Source organism: Eptesicus fuscus, chromosome 8, assembly GCF_027574615.1.
Source record: "Eptesicus fuscus isolate TK198812 chromosome 8, DD_ASM_mEF_20220401, whole genome shotgun sequence".
In the NCBI taxonomy this organism is placed as follows: domain Eukaryota; kingdom Metazoa; phylum Chordata; class Mammalia; order Chiroptera; family Vespertilionidae; genus Eptesicus; species Eptesicus fuscus.
The window spans coordinates 76,153,689-76,174,885 of NC_072480.1; the positions used below are offsets into that span (position 1 = coordinate 76,153,689).

The following is a 21,197-nucleotide window of genomic DNA, read 5'->3' on the forward strand; positions in this document are numbered from 1 at the left end:
TTATACTCCACACTCCTTACTCCGGCACACAAGGCCGGTTCCCTGGTGCCATGGATCTTGGCTACCGGGAAACAGTCCGTAGAAGCTGCTGTGAGCCTTCCTTATACCTCCATCCCACCACCACATTGGGCACACAGCACTATGTACCTCTACCCCTGAAACAGACCCCAGAGCCTGTGTGTGTGGTGTGTATGTGTGTGTGTGTGTGTCCGTGTGTGTGTGTTGTATATACATGTTTATCTGTGTCACATGTTTATATGTACACATAGTTGCATGTGTGTGCACATGTGCCCGTGTGTTGTGCCCATAAGCTTCTGTGTTTATGTCCAGAAGTTGGTCAGGGCTTAGGGAGTGTGGTGTGTGTTTTCCATGTGAGCATGATATAAGCAGAATTTACCACACTTGAAACTCACCCCTATGAAGTAGATAAAATACCCAATTGTTGGATCCTAAGTTAAAAACCATTTATGGCTACCCGACAGGCCAGCATGGCCTCCGGAAAAGGCTCAGCTTGCCAGCCCAGTCCCCAGCAATCTGGAATTCCCCACCCCAGCCCCCATCCCAAAGGCCATGGGAAAGCCAGGCCATCACAGCATCCTACGCAGACATCTAACAAGAAGCCAGCTTGGTCAGGTCCCCTGGGGTCTGCACGCTGATGGAGTTTCCGGAACAGTTCTTATTCCTGGATCTCTGCTGATAGCTCTGTACCACAGTCTGACCCGAGCCTTGGAAAGCCCCAATTTAGCTGGGCCAACATAAGCAGATGCCCAGAGGTTTGGAGACCTGGGGCTGAACCCCCCTCCTGTATGCCCAAGTTTAACTGCCTCACTCCACCCGCCTCCCCCCTGCCCTCCCTTGCCACAGGGCCTCCATCTGAAAGTCTCAGAAGTGGCTCAGGCATTTCGGGCAACTCAAGACACTCAGCTGGGAAGTGGGTCAGCAGGCTGTAAGCCCCCAGCTGTCATGGCCTTTCGAGGACCTCAGGTTCATGAGAAAGTGTTGCTCTGCTCAGTGAGTCCCGTAAATGCTCATCTGAAGATGCACTGAGGAGGCGGCGGCCTCGGGTGGGAAGTCAGCTATCTGTGTGAGGAAGTGATTTGATACACACCCAACAGGCTGTGCCCTTCTAACCACAGAAGCACCTGGGTAATTGCAAGTTCATCACAGGGCAACTTAGGCAGTCATAAACTCGCTTGCCGTGTGACCTTGGGAGCCTCCCTGCACAGAATCAGCACAACGTCCTACAGGAGCCGTCTTTGCATCACCGGGCAGGTCCGTGGCTCCCGGAGCCAGGCCTGGTCTGTGAAAATGGACAGCGTACACAAAATCAAACAACCCGGCTGTTCTGGCAACTCCCAGGAATGGATTTAGAACCAAAAGGAGAAACTACAAGGGCTGAAAAGAAAATGAAATCTTTTTCCTCGAAAGGGAAAACAACAACACAAAACAAAGCTAAAGAGAAGATTTGGGGGCAGGTGTAGCATCCTCAACCATCTCACGGGCTCGGCTGTGTGAGGATCGCTGGAGGTTACTCTGTGTGGCTTTTTACAATGACAAGGAAGGAGAAGCTGGCCCTGACTCAGGTGGCCCGCACACAGATCACACCTAACTGGACCCGTGTGGCGCCTTACAAAACTCCGAGTCCAACAACAAGGCTCCCGAAAGAGATACACGAGTAATTAGCACCCTTAACTCTGTCCAGTGTCCCCAAGAAGCCAGAAGCCGGAGCCCAATCCCAGAATCCTGTCTGTCCCAGAGGCGGGCACAGGGGAAGAGGGTTCTCAGGAAAGGCCTGGTGACTTGGTCCTGGTCCCGGTGCACTCGGCTGCTCAGCGGGAAGCCCTGGCACTGCGGCGTCCGGTGCGCAGGGGGATGCAGTCACCTGGTTAGGAGAGCACCGCCGCCCGACGGGAGGACTTGGCCTTTGGGTTTTATCCTGTTGGCAACTGGGGGCCAAGATAGAACAATTCTCTGCATTTGGGAGGTTTTCAGGGAACAGGAACAGAAGCAATGTGAGAGGAAAACGCATTCCTCCGCTGACTCGGAGTGAAGGGCGCTGTGCTCTGTGTCTACAAAAGGTCCCGATGTCCTGAGCGTGGCTCCCAGCCTCCCCGCAGCCCTCCGAGGAGACGGTGACCGGAACAACATGTTTTACATGTTGAGATGCAGCATTTACCAACCACAGGCTTATCCCGGGAGGCTAACTGTCCCCAATGCGGGGCTCCAACTTCCTCGAAAACTGAAACTAACAATGCCAAATTTCAGGAGGGAGGGAGCTGCGGCCCTGGGGAATCCAGCCCTGCATGCAGAAACAGGCCTAGCATTTGCAGACACTCAGAGAGCGAGGAATCACTATCTCTGATCCCACGGTCATCTTGACGATCCATCATTTCCAGCAGGGATTAAAAAACACACACACACACACTCCAACCAAAAGCTCCCCAGACACTCTGATCCCTGGGTAGGTTCCCACACGCGAGAACCACTTCCTGGGTTCCAGCCCACGGAGAGAGCGGAGGAGCCAAGAACTGGGAGACACTCATCTCCTTATTTCTAAGGATGATCACGGGACTTGCATTTATACCAAAGTTTGAATGCGTTAACTGTTCATTTTGGAAGCTGCCTCACACTTAAAGAAAAGCACCGGGTCATCTGCTGCGGATGACGTGACTTTAAGTTCCCTTTCACCCGTGTCCGAGTTCTCTGAACACGGCAGCTGGAGCGCCAAACGCGCTCGGTGTGTTGGAGCTGGTCCGAGGCCCCTGGTCCGAGGCCCCTCTCACGAGCCAATCCTGGCCCCTCCGCTCCAGCAGCCTCCAGTGTGCTCCAGCTTGCAATTCACTCATTTCTGGACTCCGGCGGCAGCCCTGCTCCCGTCTCTCCCACACTTTCCCTGCACAGAGCGAGCCTTCTATAATTCAGGTAAATCGTTTTCTCTTCTGGGCCTTGGTTCCTCTCCAGAACGTTGCTCTATCCATTTTGAAAGTGGTTGTGTTTTTAAACTCTCCATTGACCTATCTAGATACAAAATTTCACATCCGTGCATGAGAGTCATGCCCTTGCTTTTTCAAAACAGACCTTTGATTTCTTACTTGCTTCCCTCTTCCTTCCGAAGCCTTTCCACACTCCCCACCACAGGGAGTCCGACTGACGGGCTTGCGCAGGTCTTTATTTCCACGTCTGCACATGTTACCTGGCTTTTGCTGCTCTTTAAGGGGATGGTCTGAGATAGACTTGCCGTATTTTGCTTTTCTTTCTAGTCATACCCCATGGAACTTCCTGCATGTCATGTGGCCTGGCCTGGCTCTAACTCATTCCTCTGAAAGCTGCATAATATTCCACGCTGTGGCAGCACCCTTCCAACTGGCATATACTTTGTTTTCACTTTTGCTATTTGTTCATTTAACCCTGACGATAGTGCTGCTGCCATGAACATTCCCGTACATCTCTACCTAACCAGTCAAAGTTAGAACATTCCATCATGCTGTGAGCTCCTCCTCTCCTTTGCTGAGTATAGACCCCCACCCTGACATCAGGATGCAGAAAACTAGACAACCAGTGAGGATGCGCCCTCACTGCCCTCGCCTCCCCCACTCGACCCTGCCAACGCCATGATCTTACATCTGCTCTCTCACCTTGAACTCTCCAGGAGTGACCAGCATCTGCGGGACTCGACATGCAAGTCCCCACAAGGCCCATCTGCGTGCCCCACTCTATCCACTCAGAGGCCAGGGGCCTATCCACACGCCTCACTGGCCGCTCCAGCCAGCCACTGCTGTCCCCCAAAGCTGCGTCCACTGCCCAGCTCTATGTCACACAATGACTCCCTCCTTCTCCAAACTCTTCATGGTAGGTTCAAGGCTGCTTTCCCCTGGTGTCTGCCCTCGCCCACCTGCTATCGAGCACAAAGTGCAGCTGTGCTATCTGTTTAGTGGGAACTCTGATTTGCTGCAAGATGAACATAACAAAGAGCTTCACACTGGAGCTTCCAATCACACTAGTAGCACCTGTCCATAAAGAGCAGAGCAGCGGAAGTATCACAAACTCATTAAGCTCCCCCAAAAGGTCTTACTCTCCACTTTCACAAAGAAACTGAGGCAGAGAGAACTTGGATTTGTCTGAAGACACAGAATTAGTGAAAAAAACATAGCTGTGACTCAGTCTTTGTGGTTAGCTACACCCTCCACCGCTCCAGCGATGGCTCCCAGGGGCTCTGGTCGCCACAGCAGCCTGCAAGCTCCACCTGTGCACACAGGAGCCCGACCGTCTTCACTCACTTAAGTGCGACTTGCAAACCTCGCATCTCAGGCCTTAGCAGCTACCACTTCTGGTTGTTTCAGCGAATACATCCATCTCCTTTCTAAACATGTGCTCGTCTCAAGACTAAGACATGCTGCACCAGTGTTCTCACTCCCCGAGTACCTTCAGGAAGTGGGAGTGTTTATACACTCAGATGCCTCATTAGCTTCAGAGAAGCAAATGCAAACGTTTTCTACCAAATGCTATATTGCAGCCAGGTGATCCATCTACAAGGCTGCCTCAAGCTCACCTGCCCAGTCAATACCTTTTCCTAACGTGCCCGGGGGTGTATGGGTTGCCAGGGGGCCTTCTCGAAGAACCATCTCTGGATTTCTGCATTCTGTTCAAGATGGCATCTTCACAATTTCTCTCCTCTTGGACTCCTACCCCGGCGCCCCCTGGTCAGAGGCTCAGAGCAACCGGGCCAGGACTTGGAGCAAAGTTTCCCAGCCCTTCACTATCCCCACCCCCAACCACCACCACCACCACCACCACCATTCAAATCCAAGATCATGGACAAAGAAAAGACAGAGAGTATTCAGTGGTGAGGAGAACAAGAACGTTGACACAACACAAAAGTGGGTTCAAATCCCAGTTCCGCTCTTACAGGCTGGGTGACTTTGGGCAAGTTATTTAAGTCCTAGAAGTCCCCCTTCCTCGAAGCGAGTGTCCTGGAGTTGTGAGAATTTAAATTACAGTGAGACAACACACACAAGCTAGACACTTGAAGTCTGCATCCCTCTCCACCCCGACACGCATGCACAGAAAACCCACCCCCTTCCCAGGCAAAACCTGGAGCCACAGGCTGAAATCACCCTTGGCCCTGGGCCCAGCTGCTCCCCAGGCACAGTCCCCTTCTGCACATTAGTCCTTAGGGGTTAAAAATAGCACAGGCAGCTAGCTGATCTCGGTTAATAGAATATCCAGGTTAATTTTAGCATCAAAAAAGCTCAAGAGAATATAAAATCCCTGATGCCAAGAACCACGTGTGGCCAGCACGGCCTCTTTTTACACTGTCTCACACACACACACACACACACACACACACACACACACACACACACACACACTACTGTCACTGACATCACTCCCTTAAATTCACAAAAGGTTTTCTCTAAAAGAACACCATTTTTTTCAGCCCTGTGAAGCCACTACGACGAACAGTAACTGTTTTAACTTAGTAAGCAGGCCCACCACCGCATCTGATCCTTATAGGCCCCTGTGAGGGTCACACCACTGCTTCCCATGGAGGAAATCGGGTTACGTATCACACTCAGCGGAGCGCACCTACAGGTCCCAGCCCCTGTGGCCTGAGGCTTTGCGCCATCTCCCCTCCTCACAGCTGAACGGCCAAGGGAGGCGCAGACTAGGGACCCTCGCCACGGTTCCCTGTGCTCCTCTCACTCAGCGCCCTGCCCTGCCTGAGGGACCCCCTGCTCCTGGTGGGATAATGTTTGCCACTCGGCGGAGGGAAGGCAGAGGCTGGGGCAGGCCCGCAAGCGGGGCCACGTTTTGCTGAATGGGAGGAACGGTCAGTTCCGATGTGCTTGTGCGGGACCCAGACTGCCATCGCCCTTCCTGGCGGACAAGCCCTGATCTTATGGAGAAGGAACAAGAGAGCTTGCTCGGAGCCCAGTGAGCACAAGAGGAGCGGCTGCACCGGGTCCAAGGAGAAGGAGGGGAGACTCAGGGTCAGAGGAAGGCCTGCCCCAAGGAACCAGGCGGAGCTCAGCCTCCCATGGGACACAGCCGTTAACGCACCGAACAGATCCAATCGGCACCCTCAGACGGAGAAGGAAAACCATTGACGGAGCAGGCGGGCTTTCCTCACTCCGAAGTGCAAGGCTCTGCTTTTTTACTTTCGGGGGCTTGAGAGAAACACCTCTGTATGTGGCTCTTAAGTGAACACGTTTATCAAGATACGATGACACTCCAAAATGAGTAGTAACTATGATGGAAAAGGAACATATGCCTGGGAAGTGAGGCTATCGAGCAATGCTTAACGAAAGGAGCACTGGGTCCCAAGCAGAAGTGATCTCCCTGCGGGTTCCTCCCCAATCAGCGCCTAGAAATCTAGCGGCTTCCCTTCCAGCGCTGAAGTCCTGACTCATGGAAAGTCAGAACACACTTCCTCAAAGCAGTCAGCTCATAGGAAGTGCGTCCAGTTTACGAGACAAGAGACGCTGGTGTAAAAACAGTTAACAACCGGCACCAAAGACAGGCAGTGTTTAAGATTTTTAAGTGTCCTGGAGAGCTATCCAAGATAACACTGCAAGACTTACCGGTACATGGGGAAAACAACAGGTTCAGGAGAAGGACTCAAAATAGTTACAATAAAAACATCTCACTTTTATTTGGTACTTTCTTACGTATTATCTCATTTGCAAAAGGTGGAAGGAGAAAGAAAGGGGAAGAGGGAAAAAGAAACTTGTTCCATTTCCCCCAATTTTAGCCTTTCAACAAGACCAAGTTGCCATCACACTTTCCAAAAACGATTTAAGGAATCAAGGCCAAAGCTCTTACACCTAAAAAAACAAACAAAACAAAAAAAACACCTCTTCATCCCCTCCAAAGTGTTCTGCCTTTTTTCTTAGCAACAGTAGTGATATTGCTCTTACTGGCATAACTTTAGGGAGAATTTTTCATTTTGTCTTTTTCTGGGAGTGAGGCAGGCAGGCACAACGCCGTCTTGTAAGCTCCCACCGGATGCAGTAGACAATAAGAGCCTGCATTTTGCAAATGGAAAAATAAGGCTATGAAAGGGGAGGACACTTGCCCCGGGTCATCTAGCGAGCCAACAGCAGACACGGGCATGCAGCCAGCTAGCCTGGAAACAAGGCTCAGAGATGAATGGACAGCTCGGCCAGTGTCTCTCCAAAGAAGGAGAGGCCGGCATGCATGTGACGGTGTGTGCGGTGTCTCATGCACAGCTGCCCCTCCTCCAAATCCACTCCAGTGTCCCTCATCATGCAGGCAAGTCAGAGCCGAGACTGGCCACAAATAGAGGACGAGGGAAAGAAATCAGCACACCACCCACCTCGGGATCATCATCATCCTGCTCTCCTAACGGCTTTCCCACAAGTTAAAGAAGACTCTGCCCCAAACCAGCCCACCCACACTTCACCTTCCGGGTCTCCAGTCCAGCCCAGCCCAGCCCTGCCCAGCCCAGCCCAGGCTCTAACTCAGCCGCACAGCCTCATCCATGTCTGTGCCCAGACACAGGAGGAGGCCCTGCCTGTTCTGTGTGTAGGTCCTAACTCTCTGCATGCCCCCAGCTACAAAGGTGAGACACGGATGTCACCCTCCTGTATCCCAGCACTATAGGCAAGGACCCTCCTCAAGAAAGAGAGGAAACGGGGGCTTCTCTGAGCTGGAATCATGTGCAGGGAGTTGGATGATGGCTGCTGCACAGGCGTTTCTACCTCACTGCTATAGCTCCCAAACATGGGGGTGGGGGATCCAAAGGCTCTAACAATACCCATTCCCCATGTGGGTCAGAGATGGCAGATATTCCAGTCACTGCACTGATCCTCAGCTGAGCTGGGTGTTTCTCTCGCTTGTTTAAAGTGCAGCACACAAGGGAGACCACCTAACCAAACAGTGTCATCTAACCCCCTTCGTCCACACCAGGCCCCTCCTGCTGGGGTCCAGAACCCTCCCAGGAGTGTGCACTTGGCAGGCAGCGGGGCTGCCTCCCCTGGACCTCTGAGTGTCTCCTCGGCCTCTTGCTTCACGCACTATGCCATCCTGGAAAGAAATCAGTGCTCTCTACTGAATAAAGCGCCATTCCAGAACTCTCCTTGAGCAGAGTCTGAGGCTGGCTTGCTGTGCTGGGCCTGGACCACACAGTCCCCAGGCCCATTCCTGTCTGCTGCACCCAGAACTTGGCACATGCCCCACCGCCACACTCCAATGCCACTTTCTCCCCTCCGCGGCCCCCCCCCCGCCCCCAATTTTCCAAGGAAGCACCTCAAATCCTCGGGGGTCCACCAGGAAACTCACTGGACCCAGGCAATGTGTGAGGGCTCTTGGTGGAGAGAACCCTAACAGAGGCACTTTCCCCTGCCCCCACTTTGAGTGGGGGTCAGTGTTGAATCTCTCCGTGTGAGAGGGTAGCAGACTTCAACCAAGTAAACAAGAGCAGCCCTCTCCAGGCGGACTCCCCGGGCTGAAGTGCTGCCACATGCTATCTGCAGTGCTTCTGAGCCAAAAACCAACAGCGTCTCAGCAGTGATCCATAAACCAAAATAAAGCAGACAGGAAACAACATGCTGATTTGGGGTAGCTGGAATTCCTTCAGGCAGCATCAAATGTCATCAACAACTGACACTTCAGCAGTCACTAGGTGCCTGGCTCGGTTCCCAGTGGCCCTTTTTCACGGGGGAATAAATGGGAATGCGGAGCACTCCCAGGGGCAGGGAGGTCAGTAGGCAAGAAGGACCCTGAGCATGATGACACTCTGGGTCCTCAGAAGCCCTCTCCAACATGAACTGTCCTCTCACCCGGCACATTTACGGCATTAATGTCTAACCATAATTCCAGGCATAGATCTTGGTTGTTGTTATTGCTGTTTTCTGTGTTGTTTTTTTGGGGGGTAGGGGTGGGGGGTGGATGACTTGCACATCACCCTCCCAAGATAAAACAGAACTAGAAAAAAAAAAATCTCGCCAGATAAACCCAGGAAATCCAGATATAGCCCTCCAGCCCACTCCAGAACCTGCATGTCATTTCCCTCCCCCAGTTCTTGAGTCCAGTGAGAAAGGCAGAATCCTCCTGGGTGACAGGGCCTGGCCAACAGCTCCCTCCGCCAGTTCTCAATGGAAGGTGGGGGAGGGGTGGCTCCCTGCCCTGAGGGAGCCCTGGGCCAGAGATTGCTCCACATTCACAGGCAGACATATGCGCACACGAACACGCAGTCACCGACACAGATGTGTGCACACAGACACATGTGCACACAAAAACACACACCCACGCAGAGGTGTGCACACACAGGCACCAGCCAACAGCCCAACCCGGCCCCTTGCCTCTGGGGGTAGATGAGGAAGAGCTAACACGTTCACAGAAAAGGAAGTTTCTGGGTGCAGCAGCTGAGGAGATGCTGAACCCTGAGATGGGTGGATTTGACACCTGAAATGCACGCATCCAGAGTCCCCACACGCGCGCACGCATTTAAGCACACACAAGCACACACACAGGCACACACTCTTAGAGGGAACGGACCCGCGTCCTACAGCGCACCACCCCCTCGGTACAGGCGACCCCACCCCCGGCACTGCACCTCCAGGGACTTGGGGCGGCGCAGGGGGGGCTCGGGGAGCTGAGTTCCCCGAAGCCGCCGGGCCTGGCTCGGCCCAGTCACCGTCCTCCGGGAGAGGTGGGGAGGGGGCCGCGGCTGGCGGACCGGCCGTCCTGGAGGAGGTGGAGGGGGCACAGCCAACTGACCGCTGGTGCCCACGAGGTGGGAGGGGCGCGGTTCGCGGACCAGCAGTCCCCGGGGGGTGAGGAGGGGGCCTCGGGGGAGCGCCCATCTCCAGGAGCGGATCGGGGACGAGGGGGGCGCCGACCGCGAGACCCGCGAAGACCCCGCTGCCCCCCGCGGGCTCCCGGACGCTCACCGATCTTGATCTTCACGCTCTGGAAGACCCGGAGTCCCTCTTCTTCCACCGCCATGCTGGTCGGATTCGCGCGCGGAGCCCCGCCGAATAGCCGAGCCGAGCGGCCGCACAGTCCCGGCTCTGCGCCCTACCCAGCGCCCGCCGGGTCGGGGGCGCCCCGGCCTCCCGGCCCCACCCACGCGCCCGCCCATCGGTCCTACCCAGCTCCCCATTGGCCGAGGGCCGGCCGAGGGGCGAGGACGTGACGGCTCCACCCACAGCGCGACCCCAACTGCCCATTGGCTGAGTCCAGGGGAGGGGCGGGGTCAGTTTCAGCGGTGGGATTCCCGAGGGACCGGGAGCGGGTGGTGGTGGCTAGGGGACGGGGAATGGGGGGAACAGAGGGGGACACGGAGAAGGGTACAGCGGGAGGCCGCAGGAGGGGCGGGGGAAGGGACCTAAGAGGATAGCGGGGAGGCCGCAGGGGGGCGGGGGAGGGCACCAGACGGAGATTGGGGGGGTGGGAAGGCGCGCGGCGAGAACCGGGCTACTAGGGGAGGCGGGGGGAACGGGCAAAGCACTACTGTCTGCTCTCTGCCTCAGGCATCTGCAGGGTCCCCCCCTCACTTCGTTTGCTTCTCTGTCTCAAGGTGCCCTCCTGACTTCCTCTCCACTTCCCTCCTCTCTTTTATCTTCATGGGGGCCTATACCACACAGACAGACACACACACACACACACACACACACACACACACACACAACCTGCATATACCAGTATAACAGCTTAATGAAGAGAGGGGTCTGTTCTTTTCACTGCTTTATCCTCACTGCCTTAAAAAAAAAATGCTTGAGTATGTGTTTAAAGCATTAAGGACCATTCTTTACCCTAACTACCCTCAATCATCTGCTTGAGTTTATCCTCTTAAGACCTTCACTTACGGTGTTTTACTGGCAGTTTAACCTGGGAGTTACGGAAAGCAGCTTCTAGGTTCAGACCTCAGAGTTGCTGCCTCTAACTCTGGGACCTGGGGAGATTTCTGTAGTGCGTGCTGTGTTGTGCCACCCAGACTTCCCTCTTAAGACCAAAGCTTTGCCTCCAGCTGCATGATTGAATAGCTCCCCCGGCTCCTGAGCCTCTCAGAGGATTGTGGTTAAGCTGCTTCTCTGCCCATCCTTCTTGCCTCTCACGCTCCCGGGACTTTTTTGAGAACACTCCTGATAAAATCCTGCACACAGATCTCGGCCTCTGAGTCTGTTTCCAGGGGAACTGAACATAAGATAGTTGGACCAGGAGTGTCTAGGAGCAGCCTCTGCGAGGGAATCTGAGAGCTGGACTCCCACTGGCACATCGCTGGAGGCGCCGCAGCCCTGCAGTGCTGTAGCAGTGGCGAGCTGGAAACACAGGGTGGGTGCAGTGTCGCAGGCATTGCAGAGGTTGGGGGAAGCAGTGATTATTTGGACTATGGGATCAGGTTGCTCTTGCTGAGGGCAAGGCAATGAGAAAAAATCACTAATCTGAAGAAAAATATGACAGAAAGAGGGCTTTCCTGGTACCATGTAAAAGACACTCTCCTCTCCTGCAACCAGAGAACAACAAAAAAGCTGTGGATCAGAGCCAGGACTTAATCATGAAGATTGAGAGAAGGTTGAATGCTCAACCCAAGAAAGGTTGCTCTAGTGAGGTCAGGACCCTGCTTGGGAAGAAGGGAGACCCTAAGGTTTGGGGGAAGAACCTCTGGATGAATGCACTCAAAAATCTTGAGCCCCAGATTTTCTGAATCTTCTGGACCTGGAGAGGTGTCCCATTTCTCCCTGTTAAGGCAAGTGCTCTCTATGCTTAAAGATGATACAGAGGCTTCTGCAAAGCAATACATACACCCCAGTGTTCTGCCTCCAACTCACTCCTCCACAACATTTGCATCACCCAGCTGGAAAAGTGCTGGGCCTGACGAGGGAGCGGGAGCGTCAGGGTCTATGAAACCTGTGCCAGAGGGAGCTGGAGAGTTAATGCAAAGCCAAATCCAGAGAAAGTTGGACCCAGGGGAGGCATAACATAAAGATAGATCAGGTTAGAGTTTATTGATATGGGATTATTCAACCATGGTACAGAACTTGGCACCCTGGCAAGCACCATGTGGAAGCTTGTAGAAAGTGATGTCCCACGCTAAATAAAGTGGAAATGCCAAATGGGCACAGCACACAGCAGAGGAAGGTATCCAAATGCTCTGAGAAGTGGCACAGGAGAGTAAATATACTCCATAAAATCGGGAAACCTGTCGCTGACCAGGAAAGTCCAGAGGACACTCTGTTCACAAAAAGTGATGATGAATGTGCTGGTGAGATCCTCAGCAGTGGCTGGCCGCTGTAGGGCTGGGCTGGGGGTAGCGGTGCTGTTACAGGGTACGCTGGGCACCCTGATAGCAATGAGGATGCTCAGACAGGGACATCATAGAGGCAAGGTGGTAACAATATAGCCATCAGAAGCAAGGCAGGAGCAATTACTATAGTGAGCAATTACTGGAGTGGCAGCCTGGGCACCCTGAACTTGCAAAGAGCTATAGAAATGGTCAGCCGAACACGGCATCTGGGGCAGGACAAATAGCCAGCCAACCGGAATATTGTTCAAGGTATACAATCAAAGGAAATCAACGATAGGTAGCAGGAGACTGAAGAAAGTTGCCCCAATATAATGTCACGGTCTCTTGTCCAATTTCCAGACATAGCCAGTTCTCATCCCCAGAACCCACTGACTGAAGGAGAGGACCTAACTACAAGTACAAGAGGTAAGTACTCTCCTAGGACTTCCTCCAGGTAGAAAAGGAAACCACCTAGATATTTTGAGGGCTTTTGGGCTGAGGGTCTGAGTCAACAGTGGTACCCAGGGACCTGAAGAGTCCTATGCTCCTATTAGAGTGGGATTTGCAGGGCCCAGAAAAATAAATGAAGTCCTGGCCCAGAGGTGGCTCACAGTGGGATTATTGGATCCATTGACCCACCAAGGGCTCATTTCCCCTGGCATTTAAGGTGAAATGGGTATGGATTATGTGACAGTTGTCAGAACACCCACATTGGCTTCTTTGCATGTGGGTTCAGAGTGATCCCAGCAGGGAAAGCCAAGTGGGGTGCCAGGATGGGAAATCAAAACCAATAACACATCCTGGGGGGAAGTCAGAGATCAAGACTATCCTAGAAGGTGCTTTCATTCACCAGTCCCGCCTCTGATACCAGAGAGGTCCTAGAGGATGACGGTGGGCCGCCACAAGCTAAAACACACAGTAGCACCAATGGTAGCTGCAGTGCCAGCTGTGGGCCACTGCCAGGCCACATCAGCACAGCCTCTGGTCCATGGTGGGTGGCCGTGCAGCTGACAAATGCACTCTTCTCCGACCCTAAAAAGAAGGAGGGTCCAAAGCAGTTTCCATCATATGGCATAGACTCGAGCACATACAATCTTGCCCCGTCAGGCTTTCCTGCCCTCTGTTAGAATATACCCTAGAGACCTGGACCATCTGGACAGTCTGCAGAACATCAACTTGGATCGCTCTATTGATGATATTTTATTCAGGCAGAGGAGCTAGAAGTTGGCAATTCGTGGGAGGCTTTGATAAGACATGTGCTCAGAGAGGAGGAAATAAATGTATGAAGATGCAGGAGATCCCCACATGAGTGGGGCAAGGTGTTCATGAGCCTGGGCTTCTCTTCCCCTCTAAGAAGCACAGAGGCCTGCACAGCATACTCCCGGGATTCCTTCCTTAACAAAACTCAACTCCGCAGAACTATGCAAGCACCATGCCTTCTCAAGTCTGTGCTCTGTACAAAGGAATTGAGCATTAGTTTTCTAAATTAGGATCTGTTCCCTAAGAGGTGTGATAATAAGAGACAGGAAAATATTGAGAGATGAAAGGAAAAGGGAATGACTTCATAGAAAGTATCTGTAATCTCTTTTGTTTATAACTCAGTTGCATTTCTCTCTCTTTGATAGAATCCTCTTCTGTACGCCCCAAAAATATTTCTTGAGTAGTGCCAATCTATCAACAAGTGGATATTTATTATTTAGATGGCATCATTAGATCATTTATTATGAATATCAGATCAACCTACTTTCAAAGGATTTGAAGTGACATAATATTAAGTGACCAGTATTTAATAAAATAATTTTGAAAGAGTACAACAAAAGTATTGAAGGAAGACATTTTTGTATCAAACATCTATGGTAAAAACAGCAATTGCAATGAATATCTGAGCTCAGCTTTGAGTTTCCTAATAGTCAAGGTGAAAAGGGAAAGATGGAAATATGGTATCTTACACACATTATATTATCTCATAAAAGTAAGTGTATCAGTTGTACCCAGGGACCTGAAGAGTCCTGTGTTCAGAAAAGACAATATTTTGGCCTACTAAGCAATATGAGAATTTTTTTAGATAATATTTTCATTAAAGATATTCAACAATTTAGGGAAGGATGTTTTCAATCTCAAATGACTAACCTTTGCTGATATTCTCCCTACAGTGCCTGACACATAGTAAAAGCTCAATTTTTAAAAGTTGGGAATTATGCTAAATCATAATTTTGATAAAATGTATTCAGGCGCTTAGGAGTCAAAGAATGTAGGTTCTTAGTAACCTGATAGGCTTGAGAGAAAACATTTAGAGAATCTAGAAAAATAAGTAAAAGCCCACCTTTGAATAATATTTCTCAAATATTTGTTTTTTGGGGCCACACAGAGAAAAGGAGCCAAAAAGTGAACATGTCTGCACTGCGGTTCCTTTTGGGTGCTCGAAGCCCGGATGTTCTGTACTGCTGGGAGAAAGAAGACCCAGGGAACCAGGGGCAAATGGGCCCACAATATCCACAGCAGTAAGAAGTCGGTAGATCTTGCTAGAGTGCACTACGGAGGGCCATTCTGCCTACCCTCCCGACAGATCAGGGAGGAACTAGTGCCTAGAATGTAAATAAAGTGGCATCACATCTGACTGGAAGCTGAGAAAAGCCACTGTGGTTTTCTCCAGTGTCTCTCTCTCACTGTGACAATTGAGAGGCCTCATTTTGAAACTGAGAGGTAAGATAGAAGTAGCTAGACCCCTGAGTCACTACATGGAGGGCAGCTACCCTGGAGAGCAGCTGGGATCTGCAGCTGTCTTTGCAAAAGGAAGAAATCAATTTCTGTGGTGTAAAGCCAGTAAGACTTGGGGATCATCGGCACGGCCCAAGCCTATCCTATCTTCATTAATAAAAAACAACAATAGAGTTTAAATGGGATGCAAGTTGATAACTGTCAAAGCACTTGTCTATTTGAGTTGATAGTAAAATGTAATTTCAGATATCTAATGGATTTGCCCATTGAATAGATTTGTATACCAGTAATGCCTTGCTAGCTTATTATGAAGAACATTTGCTCAAAATGACTGTTTGTTCTTATCATAGTAGAGTTTAACTAGTTATTTTTACCCTAATTAGCCATATATCATGGTGATTTTTTTAAGATACCCCTGAAATCAGCAATCAACTAGACTTCAAATCCTTTCTTCTTAGCTATGACAGGAAGGTAAATATTTTTCCCCCCTAAAATCTCCATCGAATTATTCCAGTAGTTAAAAGGAGACGAATACCCTCTCACACCATTTGGGAGGAGGATTTGCCATCAAGACTCTCTGACACTCAATTCTCAAAGCAGAATCCCAACATGGGCCCTAGAAAAACCTGCATCTGACCCACAGATGCTTCCTGTCCCAGGGACCAGACACTGGAGACCCAGTGGTAAATGCAGCAGCAAGTCCCAAGCTGGTCTACAGCATTGTCACAACCGGGCAAAACAAATTTTATCAATGACCAGTAAGAGTTGCTTTTTTTGTAAAACATTAGATTGAGAGACCCAACATAATGGTAAAGAAACTTTAAAAGGAAAAAAATGCACTTGTGTGCCTGTGTGCCCACCATTCTAACACAAAGATTTTTATTTCTCTTTGTTTCCTTCCAGGTTCATACAGTTTTACACAGTGGCCACACAATTTGTTTGAATGAGTGTTTACTCTATTTAGCCATTCATTTATTTAGCAGACCTTTACTGAGTACCAAGCATATGTCCAGAACTTGCCAGTTCCTATGGGAACACCAGGGAAATACAACACACTCCCCTAAGCTCAGGACACTTCAGTAACTGAAGAGCTAGCCTTCTCCACAGGTTCCCTCAGTTGGTTCAGTTTGGAGTAATACAGAAAAAAAGAAAAAAAGAAAGATAAACAGAAGAAAATCCTAGAAGCAGACATGGTCTCTGAGGTATAGATATCACTGCATGAAAAACTGAAAGCCTATTTCTGATAATGTGGTGACCCTGGGGGACTGCAGAGCAACCTGTGATGGCCCTCACCCCTTCACGAAGTTTGGTTGCCATTACTCCCAGTTTCAGGGATGATGGTAGCTGGCTGAGGGGGACATCTGCCAGATTGTGCATCATGGGGAGGCCCCGTGACCACAGAGAGAGAGGCAGGAAGGTAAAGCTGGGGCTCAGGAGCCAACACAGCATCTGTCCGTGCACATGAATGAATTTCATTTAACTTTGAGTATGATAAATGGTTGCTTGGCAATGCTTTTCTTATATTTCTGGTCTGATACACCACTTAAACTCCTTTCTATTCCTTTCAAATAATTTGATGTTAACTTAACTCTTCCCCCCCAGATTATCTCTCAGTGTTTTTGTCAGTAAAATGGGGTGAACAGTAGTGCCTTGATACAGGCTTGGGGACCACGAGTTGGTATGGCACAGCAGCGAGGCCAGTGTAGGGCAAATAAGAAAAGTCAGTTCTCAGTGGCTTTCTCATCATTCCTCCCTGAGGCAAGGGCGGGGCTCTTTCCTCTCTCACCCTTCAGACATCACATGCCCTACTGAGCACCTGGTAGATGCCAGCTCTCCTGAGACATAAGCACCAGGGCCTGGTGAAGTCAGTGCAGCACAGACACCAGCTCTGGCTCTGGATCTCCGGTTGGGCATGGGTCCACACCAGTTCCCTCACCGGAAGTCAGCTACCTCCAGGTTCTACCCACTCCCAAGCATGAGAATGACTAGGTAGAAGGAGGCCTCTGGTGAGCTAAGGTGATGTTAGGCCCATGTTTACCCGGAGATCCTTGCTCCCCTCTGTGGGAAGAAAATGTCCTAAAAAGACATTATGCACACAAAACCACCCATGTTCACTGCAGCTCTATTTGTGATCACCAAAACCCAGAAACAACCTTCAACTTGCCCTTTGACAGGTAAATGGTTAAACTTTACAAGGCAACAAAAAGGTCTACTGATGTACAACAAACTGATGGGTCTCACAGCTGAGTGAGGAATCCTTATTACACACACTGTACGATTCCATTTACACAACATTCTTGAAATGACAGACTGTAGAGGTCAGGAAAGGGGGAGGAGGTGGCTGTGGCTTTAACAAAGTAGCAGCAGGGAGTCTGTGGGACAGAAATGTTCTATGTCCTGACAGTGATGATGGCCACCCAACTCTACACATGTAAAAGAATAGCATGGATCTAGGCACACACACACACACACACATGCATGAATGCATGTAAAACTGGTACAGTCTGGGTAAGGTCAGTGTATTGCATCAGTGCAATCTCCTAGCTGTGATCTTGTACCATAGTCACCACAGTCATGCAAGATGTCACTGTTGGAGGAAACTGGGTGAAGGGACCTCTATTGTTTCTTATAATTGCTTGTGCATCTACAATGATCTCCAATTTAAAAATTTTTTAAAGGTGGTAGATACCAACTCGTTGACTATCTCCTACTGTGCTTGCTACCCCGCCCCACAAGGGCCTGCATCCTCTCCTGTGGGGAGACTGAAATCTGGCTTCACACAGGAAGGGCGTGACCTCATGTTTACTCACCTCACCATTGGAGGAAAACGTCCCTTGTTGTCATGAGAGGAAGACTGAGGCCAGAAGAAACCTCAAAGTCCTCACTTGCAAACACCCTGTCAACCCCGTTTGACCTCAGGAGACCCAGCCACATCTGAAGACTGCGATTTTCTCCTGCAACTTCAAGGAGCACAAGGGCAAACCTGGCTCCTGCTGCATTCCTTTCTCTCAAGGGTCTCCTTTTCCAGAATCTTCTCAACCTCTCTGGGCCTCATCTAATCTCCATTTCTCTCAGGAAGCAAGCAAGCTTTTAGTAGCCCAATCGTTCCCTTTTTTAAAATTTAATTTTTTATTTATTGATTTGAGAGAGGGGGGAGGGAGAGAAGGAGAGAGAAACATTGACTTACCACCCCACCACCTATGCATTCATTGGCTGCTTTCTGCATGTGCCTTGACCTGAGATAGAGGCACAACCCTGGCACATCAGGACCACACTCCAACCAACTAGGGCCCAACTGCTCTCTTAACTCTGAGATTTGGGCTATATTAGTGGCTGTTGAGGCTCTCCTGACAGTCACTCTCAAACTAACATTGGATAGAAAAGCAGCTGGAGGTCCTGATTCCAGAATTGTTCAACTTATTAAAAGACTTACAAAAGTAAGTACATTTTAGGTCATGACCTGATACACTGAGGGTGCTACACAAATTTTATGAAATAATACTTATCCAGACTGTATATAATGTATTCTAAAATTTTATTTTCTATTCTAGCTTCATGCAAGCTAATCTGGTTCATTTAATTTTAAAAATTGATTTCAAGACCCTCCATTAGATAGGTACCAGCTCATGAGATCCAACTATTAAATTTTCAGGAGTTTTGTCATCTGATTATTTAAAAGAACCATCATTAAAAGTTACATTATATATGCTTACAATGTTTATAAAATTATATAAACCCATGCTCTTGAGATTATCCATATCTAATATATGGTGGAAATACTATATAATGACATGCCCTTTGCATATCTTCCCAACTTGGGAGTATTTACACCATGGACATTGGCAAGTGCTACACACTGCCCCCACCTCTTTTTTCCAGTTGGTTGTTAAGCATTTACCAGCACATCCTTGGTTGTGACCTACAGTTTGAAATGCCCTATTCTATTCCATTCTCCTCACCAGTCCCATTCCACCTTCATGTTTTATGTGAAGAGACTGAAGGAAATTTATAAAAGAGCCCATGGTACAGGACTAGTTAGTGTTCAAGTTGATTCTGATTCTGATACAGTGCTGTCACCCATAGAGTTCTGCCTCTTAATTTTCACCCCACCCTGGAGGTAAGGACTGTCTGTACATAGCTGGGCTGTGAGCCTCTGGGGTTAGAAACAGAACCCCGTCTCAGTGAGGGCTGATCATGTCCTTCTGAGAAGTAGACAGAAGTGTCAGGGAGCAGGTCCCTGCTCCAGACACATCCACTCTTCCCCTGTGTGTCCCAGGAACCATGACCAGCTGATGTTAGTCTTCTTGGTCAGGCAGCTGATATGCAGCCATGGTGGGGTACTAGGCAAGGGAAGGCAGTTGTGTAGACCCAGCTTTGGGGACATGTGCAATCATTGCTTTCTGTCCTGCTGATTCATTCTCTCTTCGGTGTACTTCTTCATTTGCCCCTGTTAAACTTACTTATGACATGTTAGTTAGGAGGCAGGAAAAGAAAACCTAGAGTGACTAAAAACATTAGCCCTTAGAACTGTTTCTCCAAGTTGCCCATAAATTGGAAAGAGTGTCTGATGGGGAAATTGTATGTAGTTTTGTTACCGTCGTAACTAGCTAGTTATTAATATTAATAATAGAGGGGAGGCCAGACATTGTAAGCATGGTCAGCTGGGCAGCTTCACCAGGAAGCTGCAATTTCACACTCCCCACAGGGAACCACTGGTCCCTTCCCTGCAGGTCACTGAAGGAAGGGGAGGAAGGGGTCCAACAGAGGGGAAGATGGGCGCATGTGCAGGGAAGTCAGGATGATGTAGGGAAGGTGCTTGCCTGTCAGTCTAACCTGAGAAAAAGATCATTGGCCAGAGGAGTGGAGCCACTGTAAGCATGTGAAATCCTGAAGGATTCATTGGTTAAGCTCCCAGTTATAATCCCCAAAACAAAGAATTATCTCTCTCTTGTCCCTTTTGCCACTTGCAATCCTGTTTCTCATTTGCATCGTGACCCTCCATGCACCTCCATAGCCATGTGGCCTTAAGCAGTTGCATGGCCCCAGCCATGTGGACCCCACGCACAATGGACTGCAGCTGGGAACACAGCTAAGCTGGCCGGATGCTGGACTGCACTGTGCTTCAGTATGGAGAGTAGACTCCAAGCAGTGGCTTTAATCCTCGCTCTGCTGAAGACAAAATGGGACTTTTTCCATGGTGGAAGGAGAGAGATGGGACCTTGGAAGGGAAATGCCTTAGTATTACATCATCAATAAAGCTTCCTGTTAGGTCGAGGCAGGAGGGGAAAGTCCACAGCCATGCAAGCATCCGCAAGGTAGATGGTGACAAAGATAACTGGCGCCTTCCCAGACCCTTGCCAGTCTTCCCAGACCCCTGCCCGAGGCAGGAATTCCACACCTCTCATGCCCTCCACCCTCCCCTCACTAAACAGCTGTATAAAGGAAGTACCTAAGCCCCCGTTTTGGCGCGAACTTCCCTGGCCCACTCTCGGGCCCGGTGAGTTTCGCCCGGGAGCGCAAGATTAAAACCTCCCCCCCTTTTCATCGCCTGGACTCTGTGTCTTGTTTCCTGCGTCGCAAACCTTTCACTTCCCACAATACCTCAGCTTCCCCTTGGGGACCTCAGGAAGTTGTTGTTCCTGTGGCACCCCAAGAGCTCCACTTTCACCAGCAATAAGTGGGGACACGGAGGATACCCCTCTGATAACAGTTTGTGTTGCTAGACATGATGGGCCCTTGCTGCTCTTACAGAATATGTTTAATTGCAATATTCCAAAGTCTTTTCCTCCCATCATCAATTTTAATTGCTATAAAAGCAACAATTAGGGAAACTTAAAAGAACGCACTCATAATGCCACCCCTTTTACAGAAAAGCTATGTTTATGTTTCTATACTCATCTCCAGCAGCCTGTTTCTCACATTTGATTTTCATACAGTTGTAATGAAGATCCTAGACAGCTAGAGCCCTACATTCTCCCGTCTGAAGCTATTGTGTATCTCCTTCCATATTTTAACTGAATGGGCACTGAGGCTCTGGGCCTTGAGACCAATAAACAAGCCTCTGCTAATCTTCTTTGCATATTTGACAGGGATGAGGTGTGAGGCCACAAATCTCTCTCTCCTATCACAACTCTCTCCCTGCAATTTTCAGGTTTAAATAAGAACAGACACAATTAGCGAGGCCTCTTTTCCCCTAGAGGAAAAATGAGCTGCAAATTGCAGTGTACCT

General features: G+C 49.9%; 1 protein-coding gene across 1 annotated transcript in view; it reads right to left on the minus strand.

Annotated features, from left to right (window-relative positions):
- Positions 1–10,058, minus strand: part of RASA3 (RAS p21 protein activator 3) — a 115,930-nt gene extending 105,872 nt beyond the window's left edge. The window contains exon 1 of the mRNA XM_008143904.3: positions 9,915–10,058. Within this exon, the coding sequence (XP_008142126.1) occupies positions 9,915–9,969 (55 nt within the window). The 5' untranslated portion in view covers positions 9,970–10,058. The remainder of the gene's footprint in view (positions 1–9,914) is intronic.
- Between the last annotated feature and the right edge of the window lie 11,139 nt (positions 10,059–21,197).